General features: G+C 36.6%; 1 protein-coding gene across 1 annotated transcript; it reads left to right on the forward strand.

Moving 5' to 3' along the window:
• Positions 1-8766: 8766 nt before the first annotated feature.
• Positions 8767-9453, forward strand: LOC145036156 (uncharacterized). Its single transcript, XM_078984626.1, has one exon. It carries the CDS (start codon positions 8767-8769, stop codon positions 9451-9453), a length of 687 nt encoding a protein of 228 aa, XP_078840752.1.
• The last annotated feature ends 14162 nt before the right edge of the window (positions 9454-23615 follow it).

The following is a 23615-nucleotide window of genomic DNA, read 5'->3' on the forward strand; positions in this document are numbered from 1 at the left end:
GAAGAAACCTTTTTCTCCAATGGTCATGATAAATTCTATGTAATACACATTTTATAAACTAGTGTTATATTACATAAATATAATCTTAGTATGATTATTATGTGCTCTTATTAGTTAAAATGAGTATTATAGACCAAGTAAAAGTGATATAATCCTAGTGATTCAATGTGAAGAATAACACATTTTGTGTTAGCCAGGACGTGGAAGAATGAGGCCACGAGTGGGCATACAATGGTAATTTGAGTGATGTAAAATGAATAGAGACACCTACATACTTTGAAATTCCCATGATGTGGAGGTCTTTGGTCGCCACGTGAAGGAAAGTAGATTACCCATTATTTTAAGGATGGATCGAGTATTGTCATGATAGAGAGAAATGTAATAAGATACACCCCACTACATGCAGTTTCACCTATCCAAGCCATACGAGTTTGATTTTTTATGAAGGTTATGGATTTAAGCTTCTATTTGGAGAATTGGGGTAAGAATTACTACTTCTAACAAATCAAATTCTAATTTAGGGAAAGATTATGAGACTAATGATAAAACCCTAAGTGAAGGGTATGAACTTGAATGATGAAATTAAGTTAGTAGCTGATGTTATATAGCTAAATTATAGCTTATTAAAATGATCATGAACTTTGTATGTGAGAAGTAAGAGTTAAGGTAGAAACTTAATCCATGAGATTAAGAGCTTATAGATGAACAACATGATTTAATGGATTAAGTTATTAAGTGTTAAAATAAGATGTACCTAATGTTCATAATTGATAAAATGAACTCTCTAAAGAGTATTGAATATTTAATATGTGAAAGGTTATGCAAAACCGAGATGGGGATATGATTTTATAAAAGAGAGATGGTTTATATGGGTTAAGCCAAGAATATGACTTGATCAATGATAAGTATGAATCGGTTTTATGAATAGAACATCTAAAGAAGAGGCTAAACAAGGAAGTACCAAGTTTGGAATACCATCCACAAAGGCCATAAACAAGGTGAGTAGTTCTTGATTTAATTCATAAATTTAATAAGTATAATTTTAAAGTCTTTACTATAGATTGGGAAATTGTTTAGATAGTAATTATGGAATTGATGTTGGTACATGATATAACTTGATTGATTATATGAATCATACATGATGAACTTATGAAAGATGAATGAGTTACATTATGTATAAGATCTTTGAAAGATATTTTTTTTTTAAAGATTATAATGGATTACATGATAAACTATGAGTTGTGAATGAATAACCTCATGTGAATGAGTTATTCTTTGAGATTACCAAGATAAGAATATGGGACTTACATATCCATGGGAGATGATTGGGATCATTGAGTAAAGATCATTACTATGTCAAAAGATAAAAATTATTAGTGTAATATATTCAAAAGTGATTAAATGAATTTATAATAATAAATGCATTGTTATGCTAATCTAGAATAGTTATCTGCCAAGTTTATCCATATGTTGATAAATTATTCACTAAGCATTTAAGCTTATCATTGTTGATGTCTCATGATTTCAGGTACAAATCATATGGATTGCAGAAAAGGCATGGGATGTGTTTGAGACAAAAACTTAATGTGATATTTTGATAAATTGTAAACCGGCTAGACGTTATAATATTTCTTTTTATATGTATGATAATACATTGTATGTTAGATTAATATAATGTACACTCCATTTGTTTTAAAGAACATGTTTTGGTTGTACTTTATTTTAGTGAGGTGTTACATTCTATTAGGGTAGTAATTGTCGTAGAAACATTTCATGATTATGAAATATAGAAAATAGATATAAAAACTTACAAATGATATGTATATTAAACAATTAGAGGGTTTTATATATGTTAACTATTCAAATAAAGTGCAGAAGCTTGAGAGGGTCATTTATAGACTCAAATAAAAAATTTCAAACTTGGAGTGACTATTGGGATTAGAAAATCAAAGAGAATTGGATTTTTCAAGAGTGAAAGTGAAGCCCAAGTATATGTTAGAACTAATGGGAGCGTTGTTTTCTTTAAAGTGTATGTTGATCATGGGTAGCAATGTGTAACATCGTGATTTTTCACCTCATTTATTATTTTAAACATATTTTAATAGGATAATGCAACGAAAGTCTTGTTTAACAAATGTTTCAAAAAACATCACCAATTTTACTTTGTCTTAAAAAACAACCCAAAAAAAAACAGTTCAAGTTTTCCAGAACTGGCTGTACAATGAAACATCTCACAAACATGTCTAAGTTGGCACCATCTTCTAAAACAAATACCAACAAGATAACTACCCAAAAAGTCTCATCCTCACCAATCCATACAATCAAGCTACTTGAACCAAGGCAATGCGAAGGAAACAAGTAAAGAACAAGTGTTAGAAAATGCTAATTAAGTCAACCATAAGTACAATGTTAATGAAATATGTATATCCTACAATGGGTTAATCAATCATAATATGGAATAACCAACTTCACACATTTCATATCATCACATACATAATACAATCATCACTCTATTATTTGAGTATTTATATTTGTTTGGGTGTTCATTAATAATTAATAATCATTTTTCATCCTTATAATTATTCATCATTATTCGTCACTAAAATATTTTGTTAATATTAATCTGCATTATCATCAATATACTTCATTATTGTGGGTTCCTAAATTCATCACTAACCCAAAAGGAAAATATTCCATTCATTACTAACATGATTGGCTCGACCTACTACACTAATTCGGGGCGCAACTCTCACTCGTAACATTTCCTCTAATTTGTTGTGTTCTCTACTCTGAAGATGCAAATACAAGTACATGCATTGTTGTTTGAGAGTGGTACTTATTGTTATCTTTTCGTTATTAGATACTTCCCACTCAAACATGTTGTTGGTATTGACGTCCTACAACTATTAATACCACTACGGTCGCCATATCAAAGGAACATATACTGAATGGTTGCCTAGAAAAAACACTCGACTTCAGTATTGGATTAAGTGCTTATCCTACAAGTATTCTTCAAACCTATTATGCCACATAAAATCCACATAGACTACACAATAAAGTTTAAGTTTGTACCCTTGTCACTATAAGTATGTTTCCCCCATTGTTAACTTTTTAATAATTTACATACAAAAGGATATTTATATTTCATCACTTTGTTATCACTATATAATCATGCATATAACATAATCACTTCCTTTAGGTATATTATATCACTATCATGCATTATCCTAACATCATAGACAATATAATTTATAGAAAAACATAGTATACCATACATCACAACATACAATCAATTCATATCCCTCATAGTAGCATGAACCTATCCACACATTTCAAACAAAAGCAACATATCAAGTACCTAGCATGCAATACACCATAGGCATCTCCTCCATAGTAAAGTATTTACATTATAATTTTGATAATCACAACAATTATCATTAGTCACCAATGTCGGCCCGTTTATGTATGTTAGTGTATATCGAATTTAGATCTGATGTCGGGGTTAGCCCAATGTAGTTTATATGTTCCGGATTTTGGTCCGATGTCGGGCGAGGCCCGAGGAAGGTTTATATGTATGTTACCAAATTACGGTTTGTTGCCGGGTGGTACCCGAGGAAGTATGCATGCTTAGTCATACTTGTTGTCCTTGTGATACTTGTATGTTCCTGGTATGGAGATGAGTGTGGGTGGGGGCCCGTATCTGATCATTATCTGAGTGTTGACGAGGTTCCATATCTCATTAGTAGCAGAGTAGGGGCAGGGCCCAATATAGGTGGGGCCTTGAGACTAGTTGTTATAGTGTTGTGTTTTCTTCTTATGTACTAGCCTGATTATGATTATACGTTTGCATGAGTATAGAGGGAGGGGCCCAAAGACAGGCGGGGCCTAGTAACAACAGATATGTATACCGAGTGGGGATCGATGTCAGGTGGGGCCTGGTGCCGGATTCGTTCGATGCCAGGAGGGGCCCGATGTAGCAGGCTAGGCCCAATGTGATATGTGCATAATTAGCCATATGTTTAGTATAGATTTTTATTCATTTTTAGCTAATTATGTGCATAATATGGACAAAAGGTACTTAATAATGTCTAAATTGTGTTTTCAGTCCAGAAGACATGCTTGGAAGCAAAAAGGAATAAGGTGAAGCAATTAGAAACCAAAGAATGAAGAAAAAGAAGATATCTGGAGCTACTCGGTGAGTTCCTTAGAGTGTTCCCGAAGAAAATTCAAGAGTCCTTGATAAACATGTATTTTCCACATCTACTCGGCGAGTTAGGGACCTACTCGCCGAGGTGGCCCTGTTTTGTGATAAGTATAAATATTGAGTCTTATTCCGAATTGGAGACTTTTCTAGCTTTTTTGGGAGATACACCTGCGATTGAAGAACCCTAATCTTTGATCTTTTGAAGACTCAAGGAGAATTAGGTTATATTTTCGACTTAATCTTAGGATTGAATCATGACTAGCTTAGTTAAATTAGTTTTTGAGCTTGTTTCCACTGTAATCATGAGCTAAATTCGTGTTGTTTCTGTTTAGGAAAAACCAAGTTACTCCTATGGTTTGATTATAACTTTTATTGATTGTTTATTGGTGATTTTATTAAATTAAGTTTGTTAAAGAACATTATGTATTAACCATAACTATTTTCTGTTGATTGGAAGACTATTAAGCTGCATGAACATCTCTTAGTTGTTAACCTCATATGTTTATATGAACACTTCATCATATGTCTAGGATTAGTGAATATGAAACTAGGATTAATTAAATAATGGGTAAATTAATGTGTGAGCTTGTTTGAGAAACCAACAAACAAGAGGTTAATTGAATCACCAACTTGATTAACCAATTACAAATCTTATTTAATCCAAATAAATTGTAATGACGTAAATTATAAACCAACTTTTCATTTTTACAAACATCAAAAACATCGAGTAATAATTTAAGTTCCAATTTAAACAATATTGTCACGACCGATTACATAACAATGATCACAAAATAGTTTTCCCTGAGTGTGTGTACGATCACGCCGGCGCCTTCCCACGGTCCTCGCTAGTACCTGAAACACATAACACAACAACTGTAAGCATAAATGCTTAGTGAGTTCCCCAAAATACAACCTACGCACATACGCCTTTCCAGGCTCTGGCCTTCCGGTCCATGTGTCTGAAGGGACTTCCGTCCCGTCTGGGTAAACCTTCCGGTCCTACCCACGACAACCTTACGGTCCATTTTACAACGCCTTTCGGCCCATAACATAATGCCTTCCGGCCCATATCAAGCATATCATACATGGCACATATAACGATTAACTTATAACACATAATGCATATATCTCATATCATATTCGACCTTCCGGTTACACAGTCAACCCTTCCGGGTATAGTATAGTGAGAAGACTCACCTCGTATATCTCGATAACTCGCGAACCCTAGAAATCACTCGTGCTCGAACCCCCGAGCTATAATCCTCCTATAACATCATATATCTATAATTAATACTTGTACCACTAAGGTTGACCATCCCTATCAAGTCAACATTGGTCAACTCTGGTCAACAGTCAATGGTCAATTACACCGGACTCGGCGAGTGCACTAGAGCGACTCGGCGAGTATACGCGTTTTCACCAACTCGCAAGGATTTCCCCTTGAAACGTCGAGTACTCCCCTGACTCGACGAGTTCCACCTGGTCATGAATCACGGGGCCACCGCGATTCAACTCGCCGAGTCGCAAGGACAACTCGGCGAGTCCCAACTCGACTCGGTCCACCCGTCAATCCCTCTCTAACTCTCTGTGACTCACTAAGTCACCCATAACTTGGCAGGAGTACTCACTGGGTGGTTTTAAGGATAATCTTCAAGTTACTCGTCGAGTCTGTTCTTCGGACTCGGCGAGTCCATGCCATGCATCAGCTAAAACTTGCTTCTGCGGTCAGATCCGTTCCATACACAAATAGATCTGGCCTTCCCAAGCTCATTTATCACGTAAAGTCTCAGTCTTGGCCGCCATGCAACACTTACAAGGCTCTTTTTGGGGAAATAACCTCTAATATGGCAACCCTAGTCTCCAACTCAAAAGAATGGACATAAAGCATATCATTTGGGGCCTTCTGGACCTGCTAAGGTCCAGATCTAGGTTCCATATCTCCATGGGACCTTTCACACTTCAAATACAAGTCAAATAAGGCAAGAACAAACCCTAGATTTGACATATCAACCAAAACACAAAGATTAGCTCTGAAAGTTACCTCAAGAAGCTTCCCTTGATGAAATAGAAGCAGATCCAAGCTCCCCAACTCTTCTAGCTTGATCTTCTCCTTCCTTTCTTGCAATAACATACAAATTGGTGAACAAATAGCCTCTTATCTCACTCACAAGGACTCTCAGCTGCTTTGGTGCACTCAAGGCTCAAGGTGGCCGCAATGAAGGGCCATAAGGTCCTTTAAATAGGACATAGGACCGGAAAATTAGGGTTTCATTAAACAACGTGGACTCGCCGAGTCCATCCCTTGGACTCACCGAGTCCAGATGCGAACCTTCGTCCAAAATCACGACCCAACTCGGCGAGTTCGACCTCCAACTCGCTGAGTCCCCTCACAAAATACCAAAAATATGAAATTGAAGATACCTGGAAATTCGGGCTGTTACATAAATGAACTAGGAAGTTAATTAGTTTAAACAATTGGTCACTGCTTGAATTGATTAATTTTCTAAGGGTTAGTAATAGTGAACATGAATCTAACCACTATAGTTGGTAACCAATAGCAATTAATTTTATCATTTTATTATACAAATAACCATAGGAATGAATTGGTTGGACCTAAACATAAACTTTCTATCAAATTTGGTGAATTTTTACTTGTTTTTAGTTGTTTAGTTAATCACTTGCTAGGTGGTGTGTTAAGTTTCTAGTCTTGTAAAACTAGAGAAAACCCCTTACTTTTATTACTTGTTTAGTTAAAATTAGTTATTAGTTTAATTTTCGTTCCCTGAGTTCGACACCCTACTTACCCAACTATACCACTAAAAGACAGGTTCACTGCACAAAGTTAATTTTTTTAATAATTCAATAAGTAGGTTAGGTTTTAGAATTTATTAGTTTATAGAAGTTTTTATTTAGTTTTAATTATTTTTTTGAGTTTAGACAGGCTACTCGTCGAGTGCACTCGACCCTACTCGGAAAGTACCCATCTATTTGACTTTTTACGTTCAATTTCATTTTTTTCTTCTTTTTACGTGTTTTTCTTGTTTTATTGTAGGATTTTCATGACCAGAGGATCCAACACTCCGCTGGTACCCCCTTTTGAAGACCCATAATCCGCTTTGAGAAAGAACATAGGCAAAGACGTTGAAAGCTCGAATACACCTAAGAAGTCGCCTTTGTCTAACTTGAAGACTATTTTTGGGAAGAAGAAGAGCAGCAAATCAGGAGCATCCAACGTCTCTTTAGCAAGCGAAGACCCAATCAAAGAAGACACCGAGTACAAAACCAAGGAAGAAGAAGGTACATACGGGCACGACTCCGATTCCTGCGACGATTTAGCTATTACCATGGCTAACATCGATGAAATTACCATGGGGGAATAGAAGAACAGGATACGCGATGACATTGGCCTGAGACTTGTGCAACCCGCAATTCCCACAAATGCTAGTTTTGAGCTTAAGGGTCATATCCTTGCTCAACTTAAGGAGATCCCCTTCACCAGCAAAGATCATGAAGATGCTTACAAACAATTGGATGAAGTTAATGATCTAGCTGATTATTTAAATGTTCCAAACGTGCCTCGGGAAACTCAGCTACTTTGCATGCTTCCGGTTACATTGAAGGGTGCTGCAAAGGATTGGCTCAAGTCAGTACCCCCCGGATCCATCACTACATGGGCCCAGATGAAAGAAGAGTTCATTGATCAATTCTGCCCACCATCCAAGATATCTAAGCTAAAGAAAGCCATAGCTAACCTTGAACAACAAGCTGGAGAGTCACTATATGAAGCTTGGGAGAGGTACAAGAGCCTATTAAGGAATTGCCCATATCATGACCATAATAGTCAACAAGAAGTCTCCATCTTTTATGATGGAGTAAATGTTACAACAAGGCAATTACTTGACTTGCTAGGTCCACTCATGAAGAAGGCACCTCCGGTGATAAAGCAACTAATTGAATAATTATCTAAGCCTTCTAGAGAATACCATAATCCAAGAAATGATGTGACAAGGGGGTCCGCCTATGCAGCTTCAGAAGATTTATCAGCAATCATGGCTATGTTGAAAACCATGGATAGGAGGATGGAAAAGATGGATCAAACGATACATGCTATTCGGGTGGGTAGTGAGAACTAAAATGGGCCTCATCTTACTAGAGATTGTGACTTAGATGGGAATGGAAATAAGAAGGTGCAAGTGTGGTACTCAAGTGGTGACCGATATGATGAAGATTAGCGGAAACCAAAGAAAGAGTGGCTGCCTTATGATGAGTACAAGAAGGATAAGGAGGAGAAGTATAAACAAAAAGGAAGAGGTTTTTACCAAAAGGAGGAACTGACACAAGAAAGAAAACCAAGTTTGGAGGAGATGTTTACCATGTTTGTAGCTGCTTCAGAAAAGAGACATAATGATCAAGATGTTGCAATCCAAGAAACAAGAACAATGCTTAAAAACTAACAAGCATCCATCCACAACATTGAGACACAACTGGGGCAACTTGCTCAACAAATCAATCAAAGATCACCAGGAGAACTTCCTAGTAAGACCAAAAATAACCCACGAGGCATGCACATAAATATAGTGACAACAAGAAGTGGGAAGATAATTACTCCTCTGGCCCCTATTCAGACTGAAGTGCCCAAGGAGTTGAAAAAGGAGAATGCAGAAAAACAAGGCCAAAATCAAAATCTACATGATACAGAAGCTACTCGCCGAGCCCCAAATATGGACTCGACGAGTCCAGTAACCATTCCGAAAAATCAAATTCCTGAAAAGCCCTTCCAGCCTCCAATGCCATATCCAGCTCGAGCTAAGCAAGAAAAGAAGGAAGAGGAATACCAGAAGTTTCTTGACCATATAAAATCTCTTCAAATAAACCTACCATTCATCGAAACAGTTGCGCAAATGCCAAAATATGCCAAAGTCCTCAAGGAGCTTCTAACCAATAGAAGGAAGATGAAGGAAGTAAATAAGGTAGTTCTTAATGAGAACATCTCAGCTGCCATGTTAAACAAACTACCAAAGAAGAAGGGTGACCCGGGAAGCTTGACTTTGCCTTGCCAATTTGGTAACTTGACCACCATTCATGCTTTGGCTAATTCAGGAGCAAGTGTGAACCTCATGCCTTATTCATTTTTCAAGAAATTGGATCTCCTAGAACCAAGGGTAATATGTGAGGACTTATTCATAAAGGTGGAAAAGTTCGTGTTTCCCGCAGACTTTATAATTCTAGACATGGAAGCGGATCCTTAAGTCCCGATCATCCTTGGAAGACCTTTCCTTAACACGGCAAGTGCTATAGTGGACATGAGAGACTCGAAACTTACTCTATGGGCGGGGGATGATTCAGTCACTTTCGGGGTTGATAAAGCTATGAAGCATGCGAGGAATAGTGATGACACGGTGTTTTCAATTGACATGTTTGATGAATTGATGGAGGAATGGGATAATGAAGATCCAAAAAAGTCCACCATCATCTTTGATGAAGAATTTGATGCTGAAAAGACCTATTGGAAATTGAGAGACTGCTGGAAGAAGCTGATTATGAGGAACTAGTGAAAAACTTTCAGCAATCTACTCTCCAAGTCCAGTTGAAGAAACCCCAGAATTCGTGAATTCTGCAGAGGACTCGCCGAGTCCCTTACCTGTACTCGGCGAGGACAACATGCAGAACGCAAAACAGAGCTCAAATCCTTACCAGATCACTTGGAGTATGCATTCCTTGAGGATGGTCATCAAAAACCAGTTATAATAGCTTCTGATCTCTCCAAATCTGAAAAAGAAGAATTATTTCAAGTCTTGAAGAAGCGAAAGTTGGCCATTGCATGAAGCATTACCTATATCAAGGAAATAAGACCCTCTTATTGTTCTCAAAAGATTAACCTGGAGGAAGGAGCAAAGCCGGGTGTGCAACACCAAAGAAGATTGAACTCAAACATGCAAGAAGTGGTCAAGAAGGAAGTAGTCAAGCTCTTAGATGCAGGGATCATTTATTCTATTTCTGACAGTCCATGGGTGAGTCCTGTCCAAGTGGTGCCCAAGAAAGGAGGGATGATGATCATAACCAACGAGAAGAACGAGCTTATTCCGACACAAACGGTAACCGGTTGGCGAGTGTGCATCGATTATCGAAAGCCAAACGATGCCACTCGTAATCCTTTACCTTTTATTGATCAAATGCTAGAAATATTGTCAGGCCATAGCTATTATTGTTTCTTAGATGGATTTTCGGGTTACTTCCAAATACCCATAGACCCAATGAACCAATAAAAGACCACGTTCACTTGCCCAAGTGGAACTTTTGCCTATCGTTGCATGTCGTTTGGGTTATGCAATGCACCTACGACATTTGAAAGGTGCATGACGGCCACATTCCACAACATGGTGGAAAAATTCATGGAAGTATTTGTGGATGATTTTTCTGTTTTTGGATCTTCCTTCCAAGATTCTCTCACTAACCTTGATTTAATGCTTGCAAGGTGTGAAAAAACCGACTTAGTCCTTAATTGGGAAAATGTCACTTTATGGTCACGGAGGGTATTGTTTTAGGCCACAAAGTTTCCAAATCGGGTATTGAGGTGGATCAGGAAAAAATAGATACAATTGCCAAGTTACCTCCACCAACTAATATGAAGGGCATTAGAAGTTTTCTAGGTCATGCGGGTTTTTATCGGCGTTTCATAAAAGATTTTTCTAAAATAGCTAGACCTCTAACACAATTGCTTTTAAAAGATGCACCATTTAATTTTACTAAAGAGTGTTTAGAGGCCTTTGAATTTTTGAAAGAAAAATTAACTAATGTCCCGATCATTATTGCCCCGAATTGGGATTTACCATTTGTAATAATGTATGATGCTGGTGACTTTGCATTTGGAGTTGTCCTTGGTCAAAGGGTTGATAAGCACTTTTGACCCATTTGTTATGCAAGTAAGACTTCAAATCCGGCCCAAGAGAATTACACCACCACCGAAAAATAATTACTAGTTGTGGTGTATGCCTTTGACAAAGTCTTCCCTTATCTAGTTTTAACTAAAACCATTGTTTTTACTGACCACTCTGCTATCAAGTATATGTTTGCCAAGCAGGATGCCAAGCCAAGATTGATATGTTGGGTTCTACTTCTACAAGAATTTGACATCGAGATACGCAATAAGAAAGGAATGGAAAATGTAGCAGCCAACCACTTATCAAGGCTAGAAAACCCGCAATTGGAAGCATTGGTGGAAGATAAAGTTGGATATGACTTTCCGGATGAGTACATTATGGTGACCACGGGGGAAGATCCATGGTTCGCGGACATAGCTAATTACTTAGCTAGCAACTGTATCCCAAAAGATTTTACCTACCAACAAAAGAAGAAATTATTTTCAAAAATAAAATATTACTTTTCGGATGAGCCATATCTTTTCCGAAGTTGCGCGGATGGAATCATACGAAGATGTGTATTCGGAAATTAAAGCCGACAAATTTTTGAGCATTGTCATAGCGGGCCCACCAGTGGACATCATGGAGCACACTACACTGCTATGAAGATATTTGATATTGGGTTTTATTGGCCCACAATTTTTAAAGATGCTGCCCAACATGTCAAAGAGTGTGATGCATGCCAAAGAGCGGGAAACATTTCATCCCGAAACGAAATTCCACAACATAGTATTCAAGTGTGCGAAGTATTTGATGTATGGGGGATCGATTTCATGGGACCATTTCCCATGTCGAAAGGCAACAAATATGTATTGGTGGCGGTGGATTATGTATCCAAGTGAGCGTAGGCACAAGCTTTACCAACTATTGATGCTCGGGTGGTAGTGCGATTTTTGAAGAACTTATTTTCAAGATTTGGAGTTCCTAAAGCCTTATAAGTGACCGAGGCACTCACTTTTCCAATGATCAATTAGAAAAGGTGTTAAGGAAATATGGGGTAACCCATAAATTCTCTACATCTTACCATCCACAAACTAGTGGGCAAACTGAAGTGACAAATAGAGCCTTAAAAGAATATTGGATAGATCGGTGGGGAGCAATCGGAAGGAGTGGTCGGATACGTTAGATGATGCACTTTGGGCCTTCCGAACAGCTTACAAAACACTTATTGGTACTACACAATATAGACTAGTTTATGGAAAGCAATATCATTTACCGGTGAAAATAGAGCATAAAGCTTTTTGGGCTTTAAAAATGTGAAACTTTGATATAGCTGAGCTTAAAAACAACTGGTTGATGAAAATGAATGCTCTTGAGGAACTTCGCAGTGAGGCTTATACTGGCTCCTTGATTTATAAAGAGAAAAGCAAGAGTTGTCATGACAAGGGGATCAAGGGTAATAAAAATTTTCATGAAGGGAAAAAGGTGTTGCTTTTTAATTCAAGATTCAAACTTTTTCCAGGGAAAGTAAAGTCAAGATAGGATGGTCCATTTCTAGTGAAGAAGGTGTTTCCACATGGAGCTATCGAGTTATTATCAAGAGATGGTACCCCTTTCAAGGTTAATAGACATAGAGTGAAAAAAATACGAAAAAGGAATCTCGACAAAATGAAGACATAAAAGAAGGGTTGCTGCTGGAGGGAATGGCAGAAACGTAGAATGGAAGGAGTCCAACTAATGAATCCTTAAAAAGAAGCACTTCCGGGAGGCAACCCGAGTTTAGAGTTTGCATTTCTTTTCCCATTTTTTCTTTTTCATTTCTTAGGATCTCTTTTCTTTTCATTCTTCTTCTGAAATTATGTTTAAAATGATTGCTTGAGGGCAAGCAATGCTCAAAGTGTGGGGTGGTGGTTTAAAAATTAAGTTTTTTTTTTCAAAACTGCAAGCTCTACTCGCTGAGTTTATATGTACTACTCGGCGAGTACGTTTTTGAAATCCCTGATAAATCGCAAATAAGCGTTCGTACTCGGTGAGTAGGTATTTCTACTCGGCGAGTACAACCATTTACACGGGTTTTTACAATCTGTAAATAAGGGTTTCTTTTACTTTTACTCACTTTCACCAAACCATTCATACGCGTCGAGCACTCTCTTCCTCTCAAGCCATTTCTCTAATTTTTTGTTAAATCTCCATCCACCAAGCAAAAAGGTATGATTTTTACTCTCAATACTTGTTAAAGATTGCAACTTTATCAATTCTTGGTTCTTATTTTGCTTAAAATCCGGATTTGGGGGTTTTCTCCAATTCTAGGGTTTTGATTTTATTATGAATTAGGATGCTTTAGACAAAATTTTTTATGGATTAGTGTTTAACGGACTTAGTACAGCAAACCCCTTTGCAAAATTAGATGTTTTAATTGACCTAATATGGTCCAATTGAAATCTGTTCCGGAAGTTCATCCTACTCGCTGAGTAGTTCATGAACTCGGCGAGTAGGTGCCAAGACAAGCCTGTTTTGGTTAACTTTAATTGTTAGGTTTTGTTTGTTGTTGTTTTCTTAATGTTATTTTGCAGGAATTATTTCTAGAAGAGGGCAGACTTCAAGGGGAGGAGGTCAAGGAGATATTCCATGGCTTACTTTTTGATAAATAACTTCAAAATCTTCCCAAGCCCGTGCAAAGAATAGATTAGAGGCTCTCAAGCAGAAAGAAATTCACCTTCCCAATGCAATTAATTGGGATTGGTTGGGAAAAATTGGTTTGGAAGAAGAATTGACACCTTATTTGGTGAAAGCTTGTGATGTGGGGGAATCTACAATAATTTGTGATGGATGGTTACAACTATTCAAGATTCAAGAACCGGTGTTTTCAGAGCTATGTTGGGAATTTTTTGCTACCATCTCATTCCGGGGTGGTAGTGAATATTATAACCCGAATGTCATTTCTTTTTCACTTGGAGGGGAGCTACGACAATGTAGAATTGCGGAGCTTGCTTGGAGGATAGGTATTTATGATCAAAATGCCATGTTGACGGAAGATTTTGAGACCTTCTTGGAGAAATGCGACAAAGATCTCCCCGAAGAAGTTGTTGCTTCCACATGGTGGAGTACCATTGCGAACCAGTTGTACATTCCATCTTCTGCACAAGAAGGCCATATCCGCTCGCCCATTCATCGTCTCATTCACCGCCTCATTGCCAGCACCATCATTATGAGGAAGGATGATGACAAGGTCCCAACCCTTGACATTTTCTACCTTTGGAGCATCATCACCTCAGATGTCTTCTGCAACCTGCCCTATTGCTTAGCCAAGTATCTCGCGGACGGATCTGTTAAGGAAAAGGTTACCTCTAAAATTAATGGAGGAATGTTTGTAACAAGACTTGCGAGATCATTTGGGATCTTAGACTTACACGAGGCAAGGGCCTTAACTATCATTTCTCCTCCTCCGTTCAACACTACACTATATCGGAGGGCGAGAATTATGGAAAAATTTGGGGATTCATATGCAATTCCACATGCAGACAAGGTGGTTATTCCCGAGGAGTCGGGACGAAGGGTTCGACAAAGGAATGAACGGGCCCAAGAAGACCCACCGGTTATTCTGGTGGAAGATGAAAATTATGGGCGGAATCAAGTGGAATATAGGAGATATTTGGATGACATTGGTTGAGGTGTTAATTACAACAATGAGTCAGGTATCCTTACATCATGAATTGGGAGGAGAGGATGCATAGAGGAAAAAATCAAGAAGGAGGAAGTGGCGCAGGAGGCGGAAATATGGAAGAAGAAGATTGAAGCTTGGTTTTATTTGGTTGTTTTATGTTTTTATGTGTTTTTATGGTATTTGATGATGAACTTTGTTGAACTTGGATATTTTTATTTTTAGGACCATTGTTTGTTTGCTTTCACTCGTGGTTACATGTTTTTCAGGTTGGAAGATTAGGATGCATTTAGGAGTCTTTTTGGTCAACGTTCAAGTGAGGATTGCTTTAAATGAGAGTGTGAAATGTTTCAATTAAGGTTGAGTCTGTTAGGATTGGGAGTGATCAAGTGTGTTATTACTGAAGGAATTAGAAGAAGAATCACTAAATTATCCTGATTTAGCACCTCAGTCAAGAGTAAACAAGCACAAAATTTTCTTTTCAACTCAGCGCCTACTCACCGAGTGCATCTAGAGTACTCGCCGAGTACATGTGTAATTACGCAATTTTACTACAAAATGACGATCTACTCGCCGAGTCCATCAACATTTTTCTACTCCAGAGTTGTTTTGGGCACATTCATTGCAGTCCTTATCCATATTTTTCGTGAAGATTCATTACTAGAGGTTTCTAGGAGCTTTAGCCTAAATATTTGAGTCATTTACATGTTTAACACACGCGACATGACACCCAAGACATGGATGAGTTGTTACCATGTCTAAAGTCATTCAAAGTTGGAGCTTAATTGAAGAAAATCAGCTTCGCGACTGCTACCCCAGGGGAGTTTGTTCAAATTCTCTCTATATTTCATATTTTTATTTTTTCATGCATAACATGCAATGGGGACATTGCATGAATTAAGTGTGGGGTAGGGGTTGGTTACATCTTAGTAAATTTAGAATCCTAATATCCTAATTTAGGTCTATTTAAAAAAAATAACTCTTGCATACCAAAAGTGTTACTTAGGACTTAATTTAGAAAATTTTGGTAAAAATAGTTAGGATTCCATGTTAGAATTATGTTGATGATTGCATGACAACCCAAATGTTTAGTTGAGCCTATATACGTTCTAGTGCATTTGTGGCTTCCTTATTCTAGTGAAATCATGGGACAAAAACACGACCTCACTTAGTTTGAAGGATGCAATATGTTTAGTATCGTGTACCAGAAATGTATCCAGGAAAATTATTATCGTTAACCAATAAAGGTTGAAGTTGAGCGCCCCTACCTAACCATGTAGGGTTTCGAGTGGAAAAAAAGTGTGTTACATGTAAAAAAAGAGAGAATTACAAGAAAAGGTTTGAAGAATTTTCGGAGCATCAAAGTTAAAGTATGAAGTTCAGAGATCAAAAATTCTGAAGAAATTCAAAAGATGAAGATACCCAAAAATTAAAGATCAAATGTCAAAGAAGTGAAGAATTCCAAAAGAGCTCCAAAGTGGTATCATAAGTTGTAATTGTCTAGATTATGTATGCTTGGGTTGCTCAACCAAAAATACCTTGAGGTTAGGAGGTTTTCTGCGGATGGATTCAGAGGGATGCATAAAATGAGCATTGTTCGGAAAAAGTAGGCGAATGTTTATGAGGATTGTGAGTATTTAGAGTATGGGGGGTTCCTTAGGAACTCCTGCTAACTAAACGGGCCGACATTGTGGCCGTAGACTTGTTCCTACTGGAAGGAAACTTACCTCGTAACGCTGGCTGCTGAGATGCTAAATCTGAAACTGGCTAATTGCTGCTCCGGAACTCCCCGGCTACAAATTCCATAGACACTAAATCAGGTATTGATAACTGTTCTGAGGGTAAAATGACTAAGTCACCCCTGGTCAAAGTCAACCTCCTGGCCAAAGTCAACTGTCAGTTGACCGGACTCATCGAGTTGGGCCGCCAACTCGCCAAGTCCCTAACACCTTTTCTAATCCTCTACTCGCTTCAACTCATCGAGTTTGGCAACAACTCAATGGGTTCTTCCTCCATACTAACTGTTGGATTAGTGTCTAAGTCCATAACTATTTTGGTATGTACTTGACCCGATGGTGCATGGTCCTTTTGGGTTGCCTTCACCAAAGCAACTTTATAGGATGAATTATGGAGAGAAAGGATTAAATATGATTTATTAATGTATTATGAGAATAATATATTAAAGGAGAGATCATATTGTTTAATTAATATTAGTCAATAATTAATTAGTAATTAGTTTTGTGACTAAAAGAGATTAATTAAACTTAAGGGACTGGAATTGTAATTATAAGATAATTATAATTTGGGCCATGGATTGCCTTGTATTAAGGAGTGGACGAATTCTATGGGGAAGCCCATATGAAATCGTCCAAGGCCTTGAGGAAAGGGCTCCATGGGTTGCTTAGGGCTTAAGCATCCAATTTAGGGTTTCCTTGTTAGATAACCCTAATAGCCTTACTATATATAAGACCCTTATGACCCAAAAACGTGGCTAATGATCTCTCTAGGGTTTCACACGGTTTTGGGCAGCCTCCAACCTCTATCCTCTTCATCCTCTTGCTTATGGTGTTTGTGAACCATTAGAGGAGTGACAATTGTGACTCTAAGATTTCTAAAGTCAATACAAGGAGATTTGTGATTGTTATTGCTACATAACAATCAAGGTAACATTATAAACTCATTCTTATGTTAATATGATTATTTGTATGCTAGAATTAGGGTTTGTAGTCTTGGATAACTTGCATGTACAATAGAGAAACCTAGATCCGAGCAATAGGCTTTGTATGAGCACATAGGATGTCTTATGACCAAAACCCATCAGTGGTATCAGAGCCTAGCTTGGTTTCAATTGTATTGATGTATTACATGTTCAAAAAAATTCATTTGTTGGTGTTTTGGAGTCTGGACTCGACGAGTCAACTCGTCAGATGGAGGGTATCTCGGGTTTTCTTGCTGTTTTTGCTTATGGATAGTTACCTTATCATGTTAGATCAATATTAATCCGATTATATGATATATTTGACTATAATTTTGATCTAATTGAAGATATTTATCAATTAATAAGATAATTGGTTCCTTATGTGATAATTGATTAATTATTTTGAGTAAATTGATAAATTGTTTTGCAAGAAATTAAATAAATCAAATATGGATAATTATGTGATTAAATGTTAATTTGAATTATTTGTTATTTGATATTTGTTGTTATGAAAAATTTCATATTTTCCCTTTTAGGTTTTATAGTTTAAATTTGAACCCAAAAGTTTTGAAGTTTTGAAATTTAAATAGTTAAAGCCCTAATGTTTTGAAAAAGGTTTCAAAACTCACCCTCAAGTTTTGGAATTTAAATTTTGATTAATTGTGATATATGTTTAAATTCTAAACCCTAATGTTTTGAAATATTTCAAAACTTGCTCTCAAGTTTTGGAATTTAAAAGTTGATTAAAAGTTTAATTAGGAATGTTAAATTCTAAAACCCTAGTAATGTTTTGAAAAGTTCAAATCACACACTTATGGTTTTATTAATTAACTAAGGTGTATAATTAAAAGAAGTTTAATAAATCCATAAAAGTTTAGGTTTACAATTTAATTGAATTAAAAGTATAATTGTTAAATTTGATCACCTAATATTTTAAAAGTGTAAAATGCACCCTATACTATATATAACATTAAAAGTCTAACATTATATATATGTATGAGTAAAAGTCAGTCTTACCGTTAGTAGGCCTGATTCACGAAGCTGGTCTATAAGGGGTGTTTAAGGAAATTGCCTATAATATGGCGATTGAATGGGTATCCACTCTTACTCACCGCACTCTTGACTAGTGGAGGGTCGTTAGCCGAACGGGTAGGATAGGACGAAACCTTCCATTATAAGTATAATGAAATACAAAAGTAACTAAATGTTTTTACAAATTCCCAATCTTAGTTACTTAGGCAAAGTGAATTGATGCAATTCCATGAAATTACACTTTGTGCCCTTGCGAAGATGTTAGTAGAGCGTGTGTGGTTTACCGGCATACTAAATGGTTCTAAGCAAAGGTAGCAAAGGTGACTCAATGTTTGTCATAGTTCGGTGGAGAGTGTGTGGTTTACCGGCACATCGAATAGGTGATTGTAACATGTGAGGGCACCATGTAAGCTTGCATGGTTATTCACACCCGCTTCGTGATCCTCGGCATCCCAATCAAAAACAAGAGGGGCATATCGAGATTTAAACATGCCATTGAAATGTTCAATGAATCTCAAAGGATCTAGGAGTTTTCATAGATTTAAAACTTAAATTTCTTTTTCGTTTATCATGGTGGAAATTAGCGAATCGTCATTTACTTACCTTCAAATATTCTACAACTAGATTACGGAATCCCTTTTCTAGGTTGTAGCGTATTGTGTTGGGTCCTAGCCTTAGTATCTCATTTGGGTGATTTACTAAGGACTCAATCGATCAACTAACTTGAATTTGTTTTGTCCCGTTTTGTAGATGTCAAAGTTCGACAACTATGGTCTTCTCAAATCCCGTGGAACAAGCATTCCACATGAAGATTATATTCCACGATTCGATCGAGGAACAAGAAATCATGATTCACTTCCTCCTCCTCCTCCAATTGTTCTCCCTAACCCACAAGATCGAAGAATTGAAAGGTTCAATATCACCAAAGCCCTATTGGAAATGAAACATGAAGATGGTAAGACCGTGTGTGCCCACGTTCTAGGAATGAAATCACACATTGATAGGTTGATAATGTTGGGTGTGTCATTCCCGAATGAGTTGGTTGTAAACTGGGTTTTGCCGTCACTTCCTGAATCATATAATGAGTTCAAAAGAAAGTATTATATGATGGATCATGACGACAACCTCATTGACCTAACTTACATGCTCATTGCTGCTGAATCAGAAATGATTTGGTGAAGCAATGGAGCGTATTTGTTGGGAGAGTCAACCGACCATGCTTCCGAGGACATTCTAAGAGAAGCGACCTGCGTTTGCTGCCACGAGAAAGGGCGTTGGATAGAAGTCTGCCCCAAGAGCCTGAAAATTCCAAAGATGGGAGAGTCAAAGAGTATGACTGCGCTTCAGGTAAAACCCACTATCTAACTTCGTTAAGTTCCTATTCATTGATTCAAAATACATGATGTGATAAGATTGAATTTGAATGTTTTTGTAGGATCGATGAAAAGAAAGGAAGCTTAGTGAAAGAGCAAGATGAATCTAATCACAAGAAATAGATCTTGATCGCATGGACTTGAAGATTAGATTTTGAGCTTAGATAGTAATGATAGAGTTGTTAGAAAATTTTCCTTTTGAAATACATAGTTTTCAATGGATTTTGCATTGTAAGGACAAATGTTTTCCGCTGCTTTTATAAATAAAATAAATTTTGGTTTGACTTATTTATTTGTTTACTTCCTTGCAATGAAATCGTTATGAAAATTGATGTTTGAATATTTTTTTAACAAATGGATATGATTCTTATTTATGGTGTTTATGGAAAATGCCAAGAATTTACCAAATAGGGAGAGTTTCTCATCGCCCAAATTTCAATTGGACAGAAATTTGGAATCACGCAACTTGATTGCATTATGAATGAGAAATTTCATATTTGGAAATTAGACTAATTCATTGACAAAGTGTCAAGTGAAGGACTAGGAGTTCGAGTACACAAAGTTGGGTGTTGATCAAGTCCACCATAAAAGTAACAAAGATATTCGTCATGATTTACTAAAGGTTTAGTAAATATGATTATACTTATAAGATTAAGTATAATTCGGAATTGATTAAAAAGGTTTAAATCAATAGCAAAACGAATAAGAATCAAGTAGGCAGAAAGATAAAAAGTTTCTCCATTCTAAGAAGAAGGGAGAGTACCTTTTATGCTTTATGATAGATCTTTATGATTAAGAACCATATCTTAATTGATCCTCTAAGTAAGTCTTAGTACAATTGTATGTCTAAGTAGAGGAATCAAGAATTGAAGAAATGGTTAAATCAAGAAGTCAATCATACTTCGTTCCAAAACAAGTCTTAGAGTTAAGATTGTGAAAATGAGTGAAAAGTATTAAGAAGGTTTATAACATTCATCAAATGTGGAAAGTTGTGATGTCTTGGATAAGACAAAGGCCAACTAGGACCAATTTATGGAGTGTTTTGATAAAAACTACACTAACTCTTGAATATTTGTTTGTCAAGAATTGTTTATTGACAAGAGAATCTTATCTGTCAATGAGTTAGTGGGAGTCTTAATGGTCTTGAAAGGTTTCAAGAACAAATCAAATAAACCTTATCGATCATTACTAGCACACGAGTTGAGGTTTACAACCTATCGTGTTGACAATATTTTGATTCTGTGCTGTTCCAATTGAGTTAATTATGCATGTGAGTCGTATGAGTTCTCATTTTGAACGCATAAAAGGCAAAGCACCTTAATCAATGGAAGGTACATTGATAGGAAAAGGTGAGCTGCTTAACTACTTGGAAGACGTGGTGGGCAGCTGTGCTACCATAAGGCAAGAAATCAAGATTAAGAAAGTTCGGTCCATATGAGTTTGAATTTGTCGTAAACTCTGGTTTTAACAAATTCACATGGATAGGAACAAATACACCGCTTTAAATATAAGTGTCATAAGATTTCCTCCTTCATGAAAATGATTGTGAGGAAATGCTTTCACTAAGAAAGATTTTAAGAAGATAGTGATTGTAAAATTGCATTCTCAAATTTGATTATGGTTACGATATCCCTTTCCATAATTTGAATTGTGAGGTTTGGCAATTAGTCTTAATTGTTTAGACACACATATGAACTATCTAAGGAAAAGGTGTATAAGCTTAAGAGGCTTTGATAAAAGATTATCAAAGCATTAAGTATTAGAAACATGGACTTAAGAAATTCAATAGGTATTGTTTTTCTGGAAGTTAAGATGTTTTGAATACATGTCGAAGCTAGTGGGAGCATAAGTGTTGTGTTTTATAGTAATCATCATGATAGTGGGAGCATAAAAGTTATGATTGTATGATTATTATGGAAAGTTTTGCAAGTTGGAAATACTAATTATAGAAAACAAGAGTTATACCTTGCAAAGTCATAAGGGTTGTAAAGTTGTTTTGCTATAATTAAGGGAGAGAATATTATGCTTCATTTCAAATCTAAAGGCTTATGTTGAGAAATGTTAATAAATTTAGTCAAAGATACAAAGTGTGTTCTTAAAATTTCGATTATGATTACGGCATTCCTTTTCACAATTCGAATTTTGAGAACATAGCGAATAAAACATTATGCGTCGTGTCCCATACACTTCGGGTATAGGATCGATTGCAAATGCTTTAATATTTGACCATTCTAAAATTTTCCAAATGTCTAGTGCATTCAGAGGAAAAAGTGACTAGAATTGGTTTTGACTAAAATAATTAAACAACTATCAAAGGATAATCCAAAGTTCGATGAGGATTGGTTGCTTGTGAGTAGTTGGAAGCATGGTATTGGATGGACCATATTGACATTATTATGAATAGATAAGATTCTATGTAGAATGAGTTGTCATATGAAAAATATGGAAGCGTGTCCACATTAGGAACTGAATATTGAAAAATCTATGACTAGATTAGAAACCTTTATGCAAAGGGATGTTCAAAGGAATGTACTTTGAGTGAGAGACATCATATCTAAGGAATTGTCTTGTAACAATCTCCGATAGAGGACTTTGTAATATCATTGGCAATAGTCTTTGTGACTTTGGTGCAGTGACATTACGAAAGAATCATTGCATAGAATGTTAGAATCTAGCATATTCTATAAGTAGCAAGAATTTGATATTCTTTCACTAATGAAAAAGGATTTGGAGTTGTGAAATGAGAATGATTGGAAATGTGTTCAATGTGATCTATTTCACAAAGTAAGAACCATAGGTGAACATTGTGTGCATGCTAGGAGCATGGGATAAGTGTTGTAATTCAAGTAAGAAGTTGATTACCCGAAACGACTAATAATGAGTAATCGATATGGTGATAAATAAAAGGAGTTTAATTTATACTCAAAGGGTTGAGGCCATATGGGATTAGCATTATTCTTGTGTTTCACTTTGCATGTTTTGACTTCCAGAATAATTGTGTTTATTAAGAATAATCAAATTATTCAAACGGGCCACAGTCGTTCATATGTTGGAAGTAGATATGAATGAAGATTGTCGTGAATTGGTGTGTGGATTGTCTAAAAGAGTATTAGACATAAGCAAATGTTTGCTGCAACGTTCATGAGTGCTTATGAATATGAATTTGAGCATTGGATTAAACTCACTCTCACTTGGATCACTCCATGAATTGTATCACAAGTGATTGGTGAGACGATAACATCTTATATTCTTGAAACCGAGATGTGTGAGTTGTATCTTGCTAATCGGTTGCATATTGATAATATGAAAACGCACTAGTAACTTGGTGTTATCAAACATATTATTGTGTGTGATTCGGTGAGTAAGTGCAAGCAAACATTGTATTAAATTTTATCAGTTCCTTTTATCCAAAGAAGGATAAAAGCAATATCTTTGGCCCCCCTCGATGATTTAGTGATGACAAGCATAAATGCTCGGCCGGGCTAAGGCTAATTTGATTTGTTCAATTAGTCAGTCGTCATAAATCGGGAATCGAGAAATAGCACAAAGAGAATGATTGGAAATCATATTTCATACGATATCTAGAATGGAGGAATATATGATCCCTTATCTAAGGACACGCGTATCTGATAGGATCAGAGTTGACAACGGCTTTGGAAAGCTACGATTGCATATCAGGATCTGAAGTCATACGCAGAATAGTTATTAGACTTATCCAAGTGGGAGACTGTTGGATTAGTGTCTAAGTCCATAACTATTTTGGTATGTACTTGACCCGATGGTGCAT

This window comes from Lactuca saligna, chromosome 3, assembly GCF_052625555.1.
Source record: "Lactuca saligna cultivar CGN05327 chromosome 3, ASM5262555v1, whole genome shotgun sequence".
In the NCBI taxonomy this organism is placed as follows: Eukaryota; Viridiplantae; Streptophyta; class Magnoliopsida; order Asterales; family Asteraceae; genus Lactuca; species Lactuca saligna.

Bases quoted from the DNA above. Each gene is read 5' to 3' on its own strand.
- LOC145036156 (XM_078984626.1), top strand. From the start codon at position 8,767: ATGCACATAAATATAGTGACAACAAGAAGTGGGAAGATAATTACTCCT.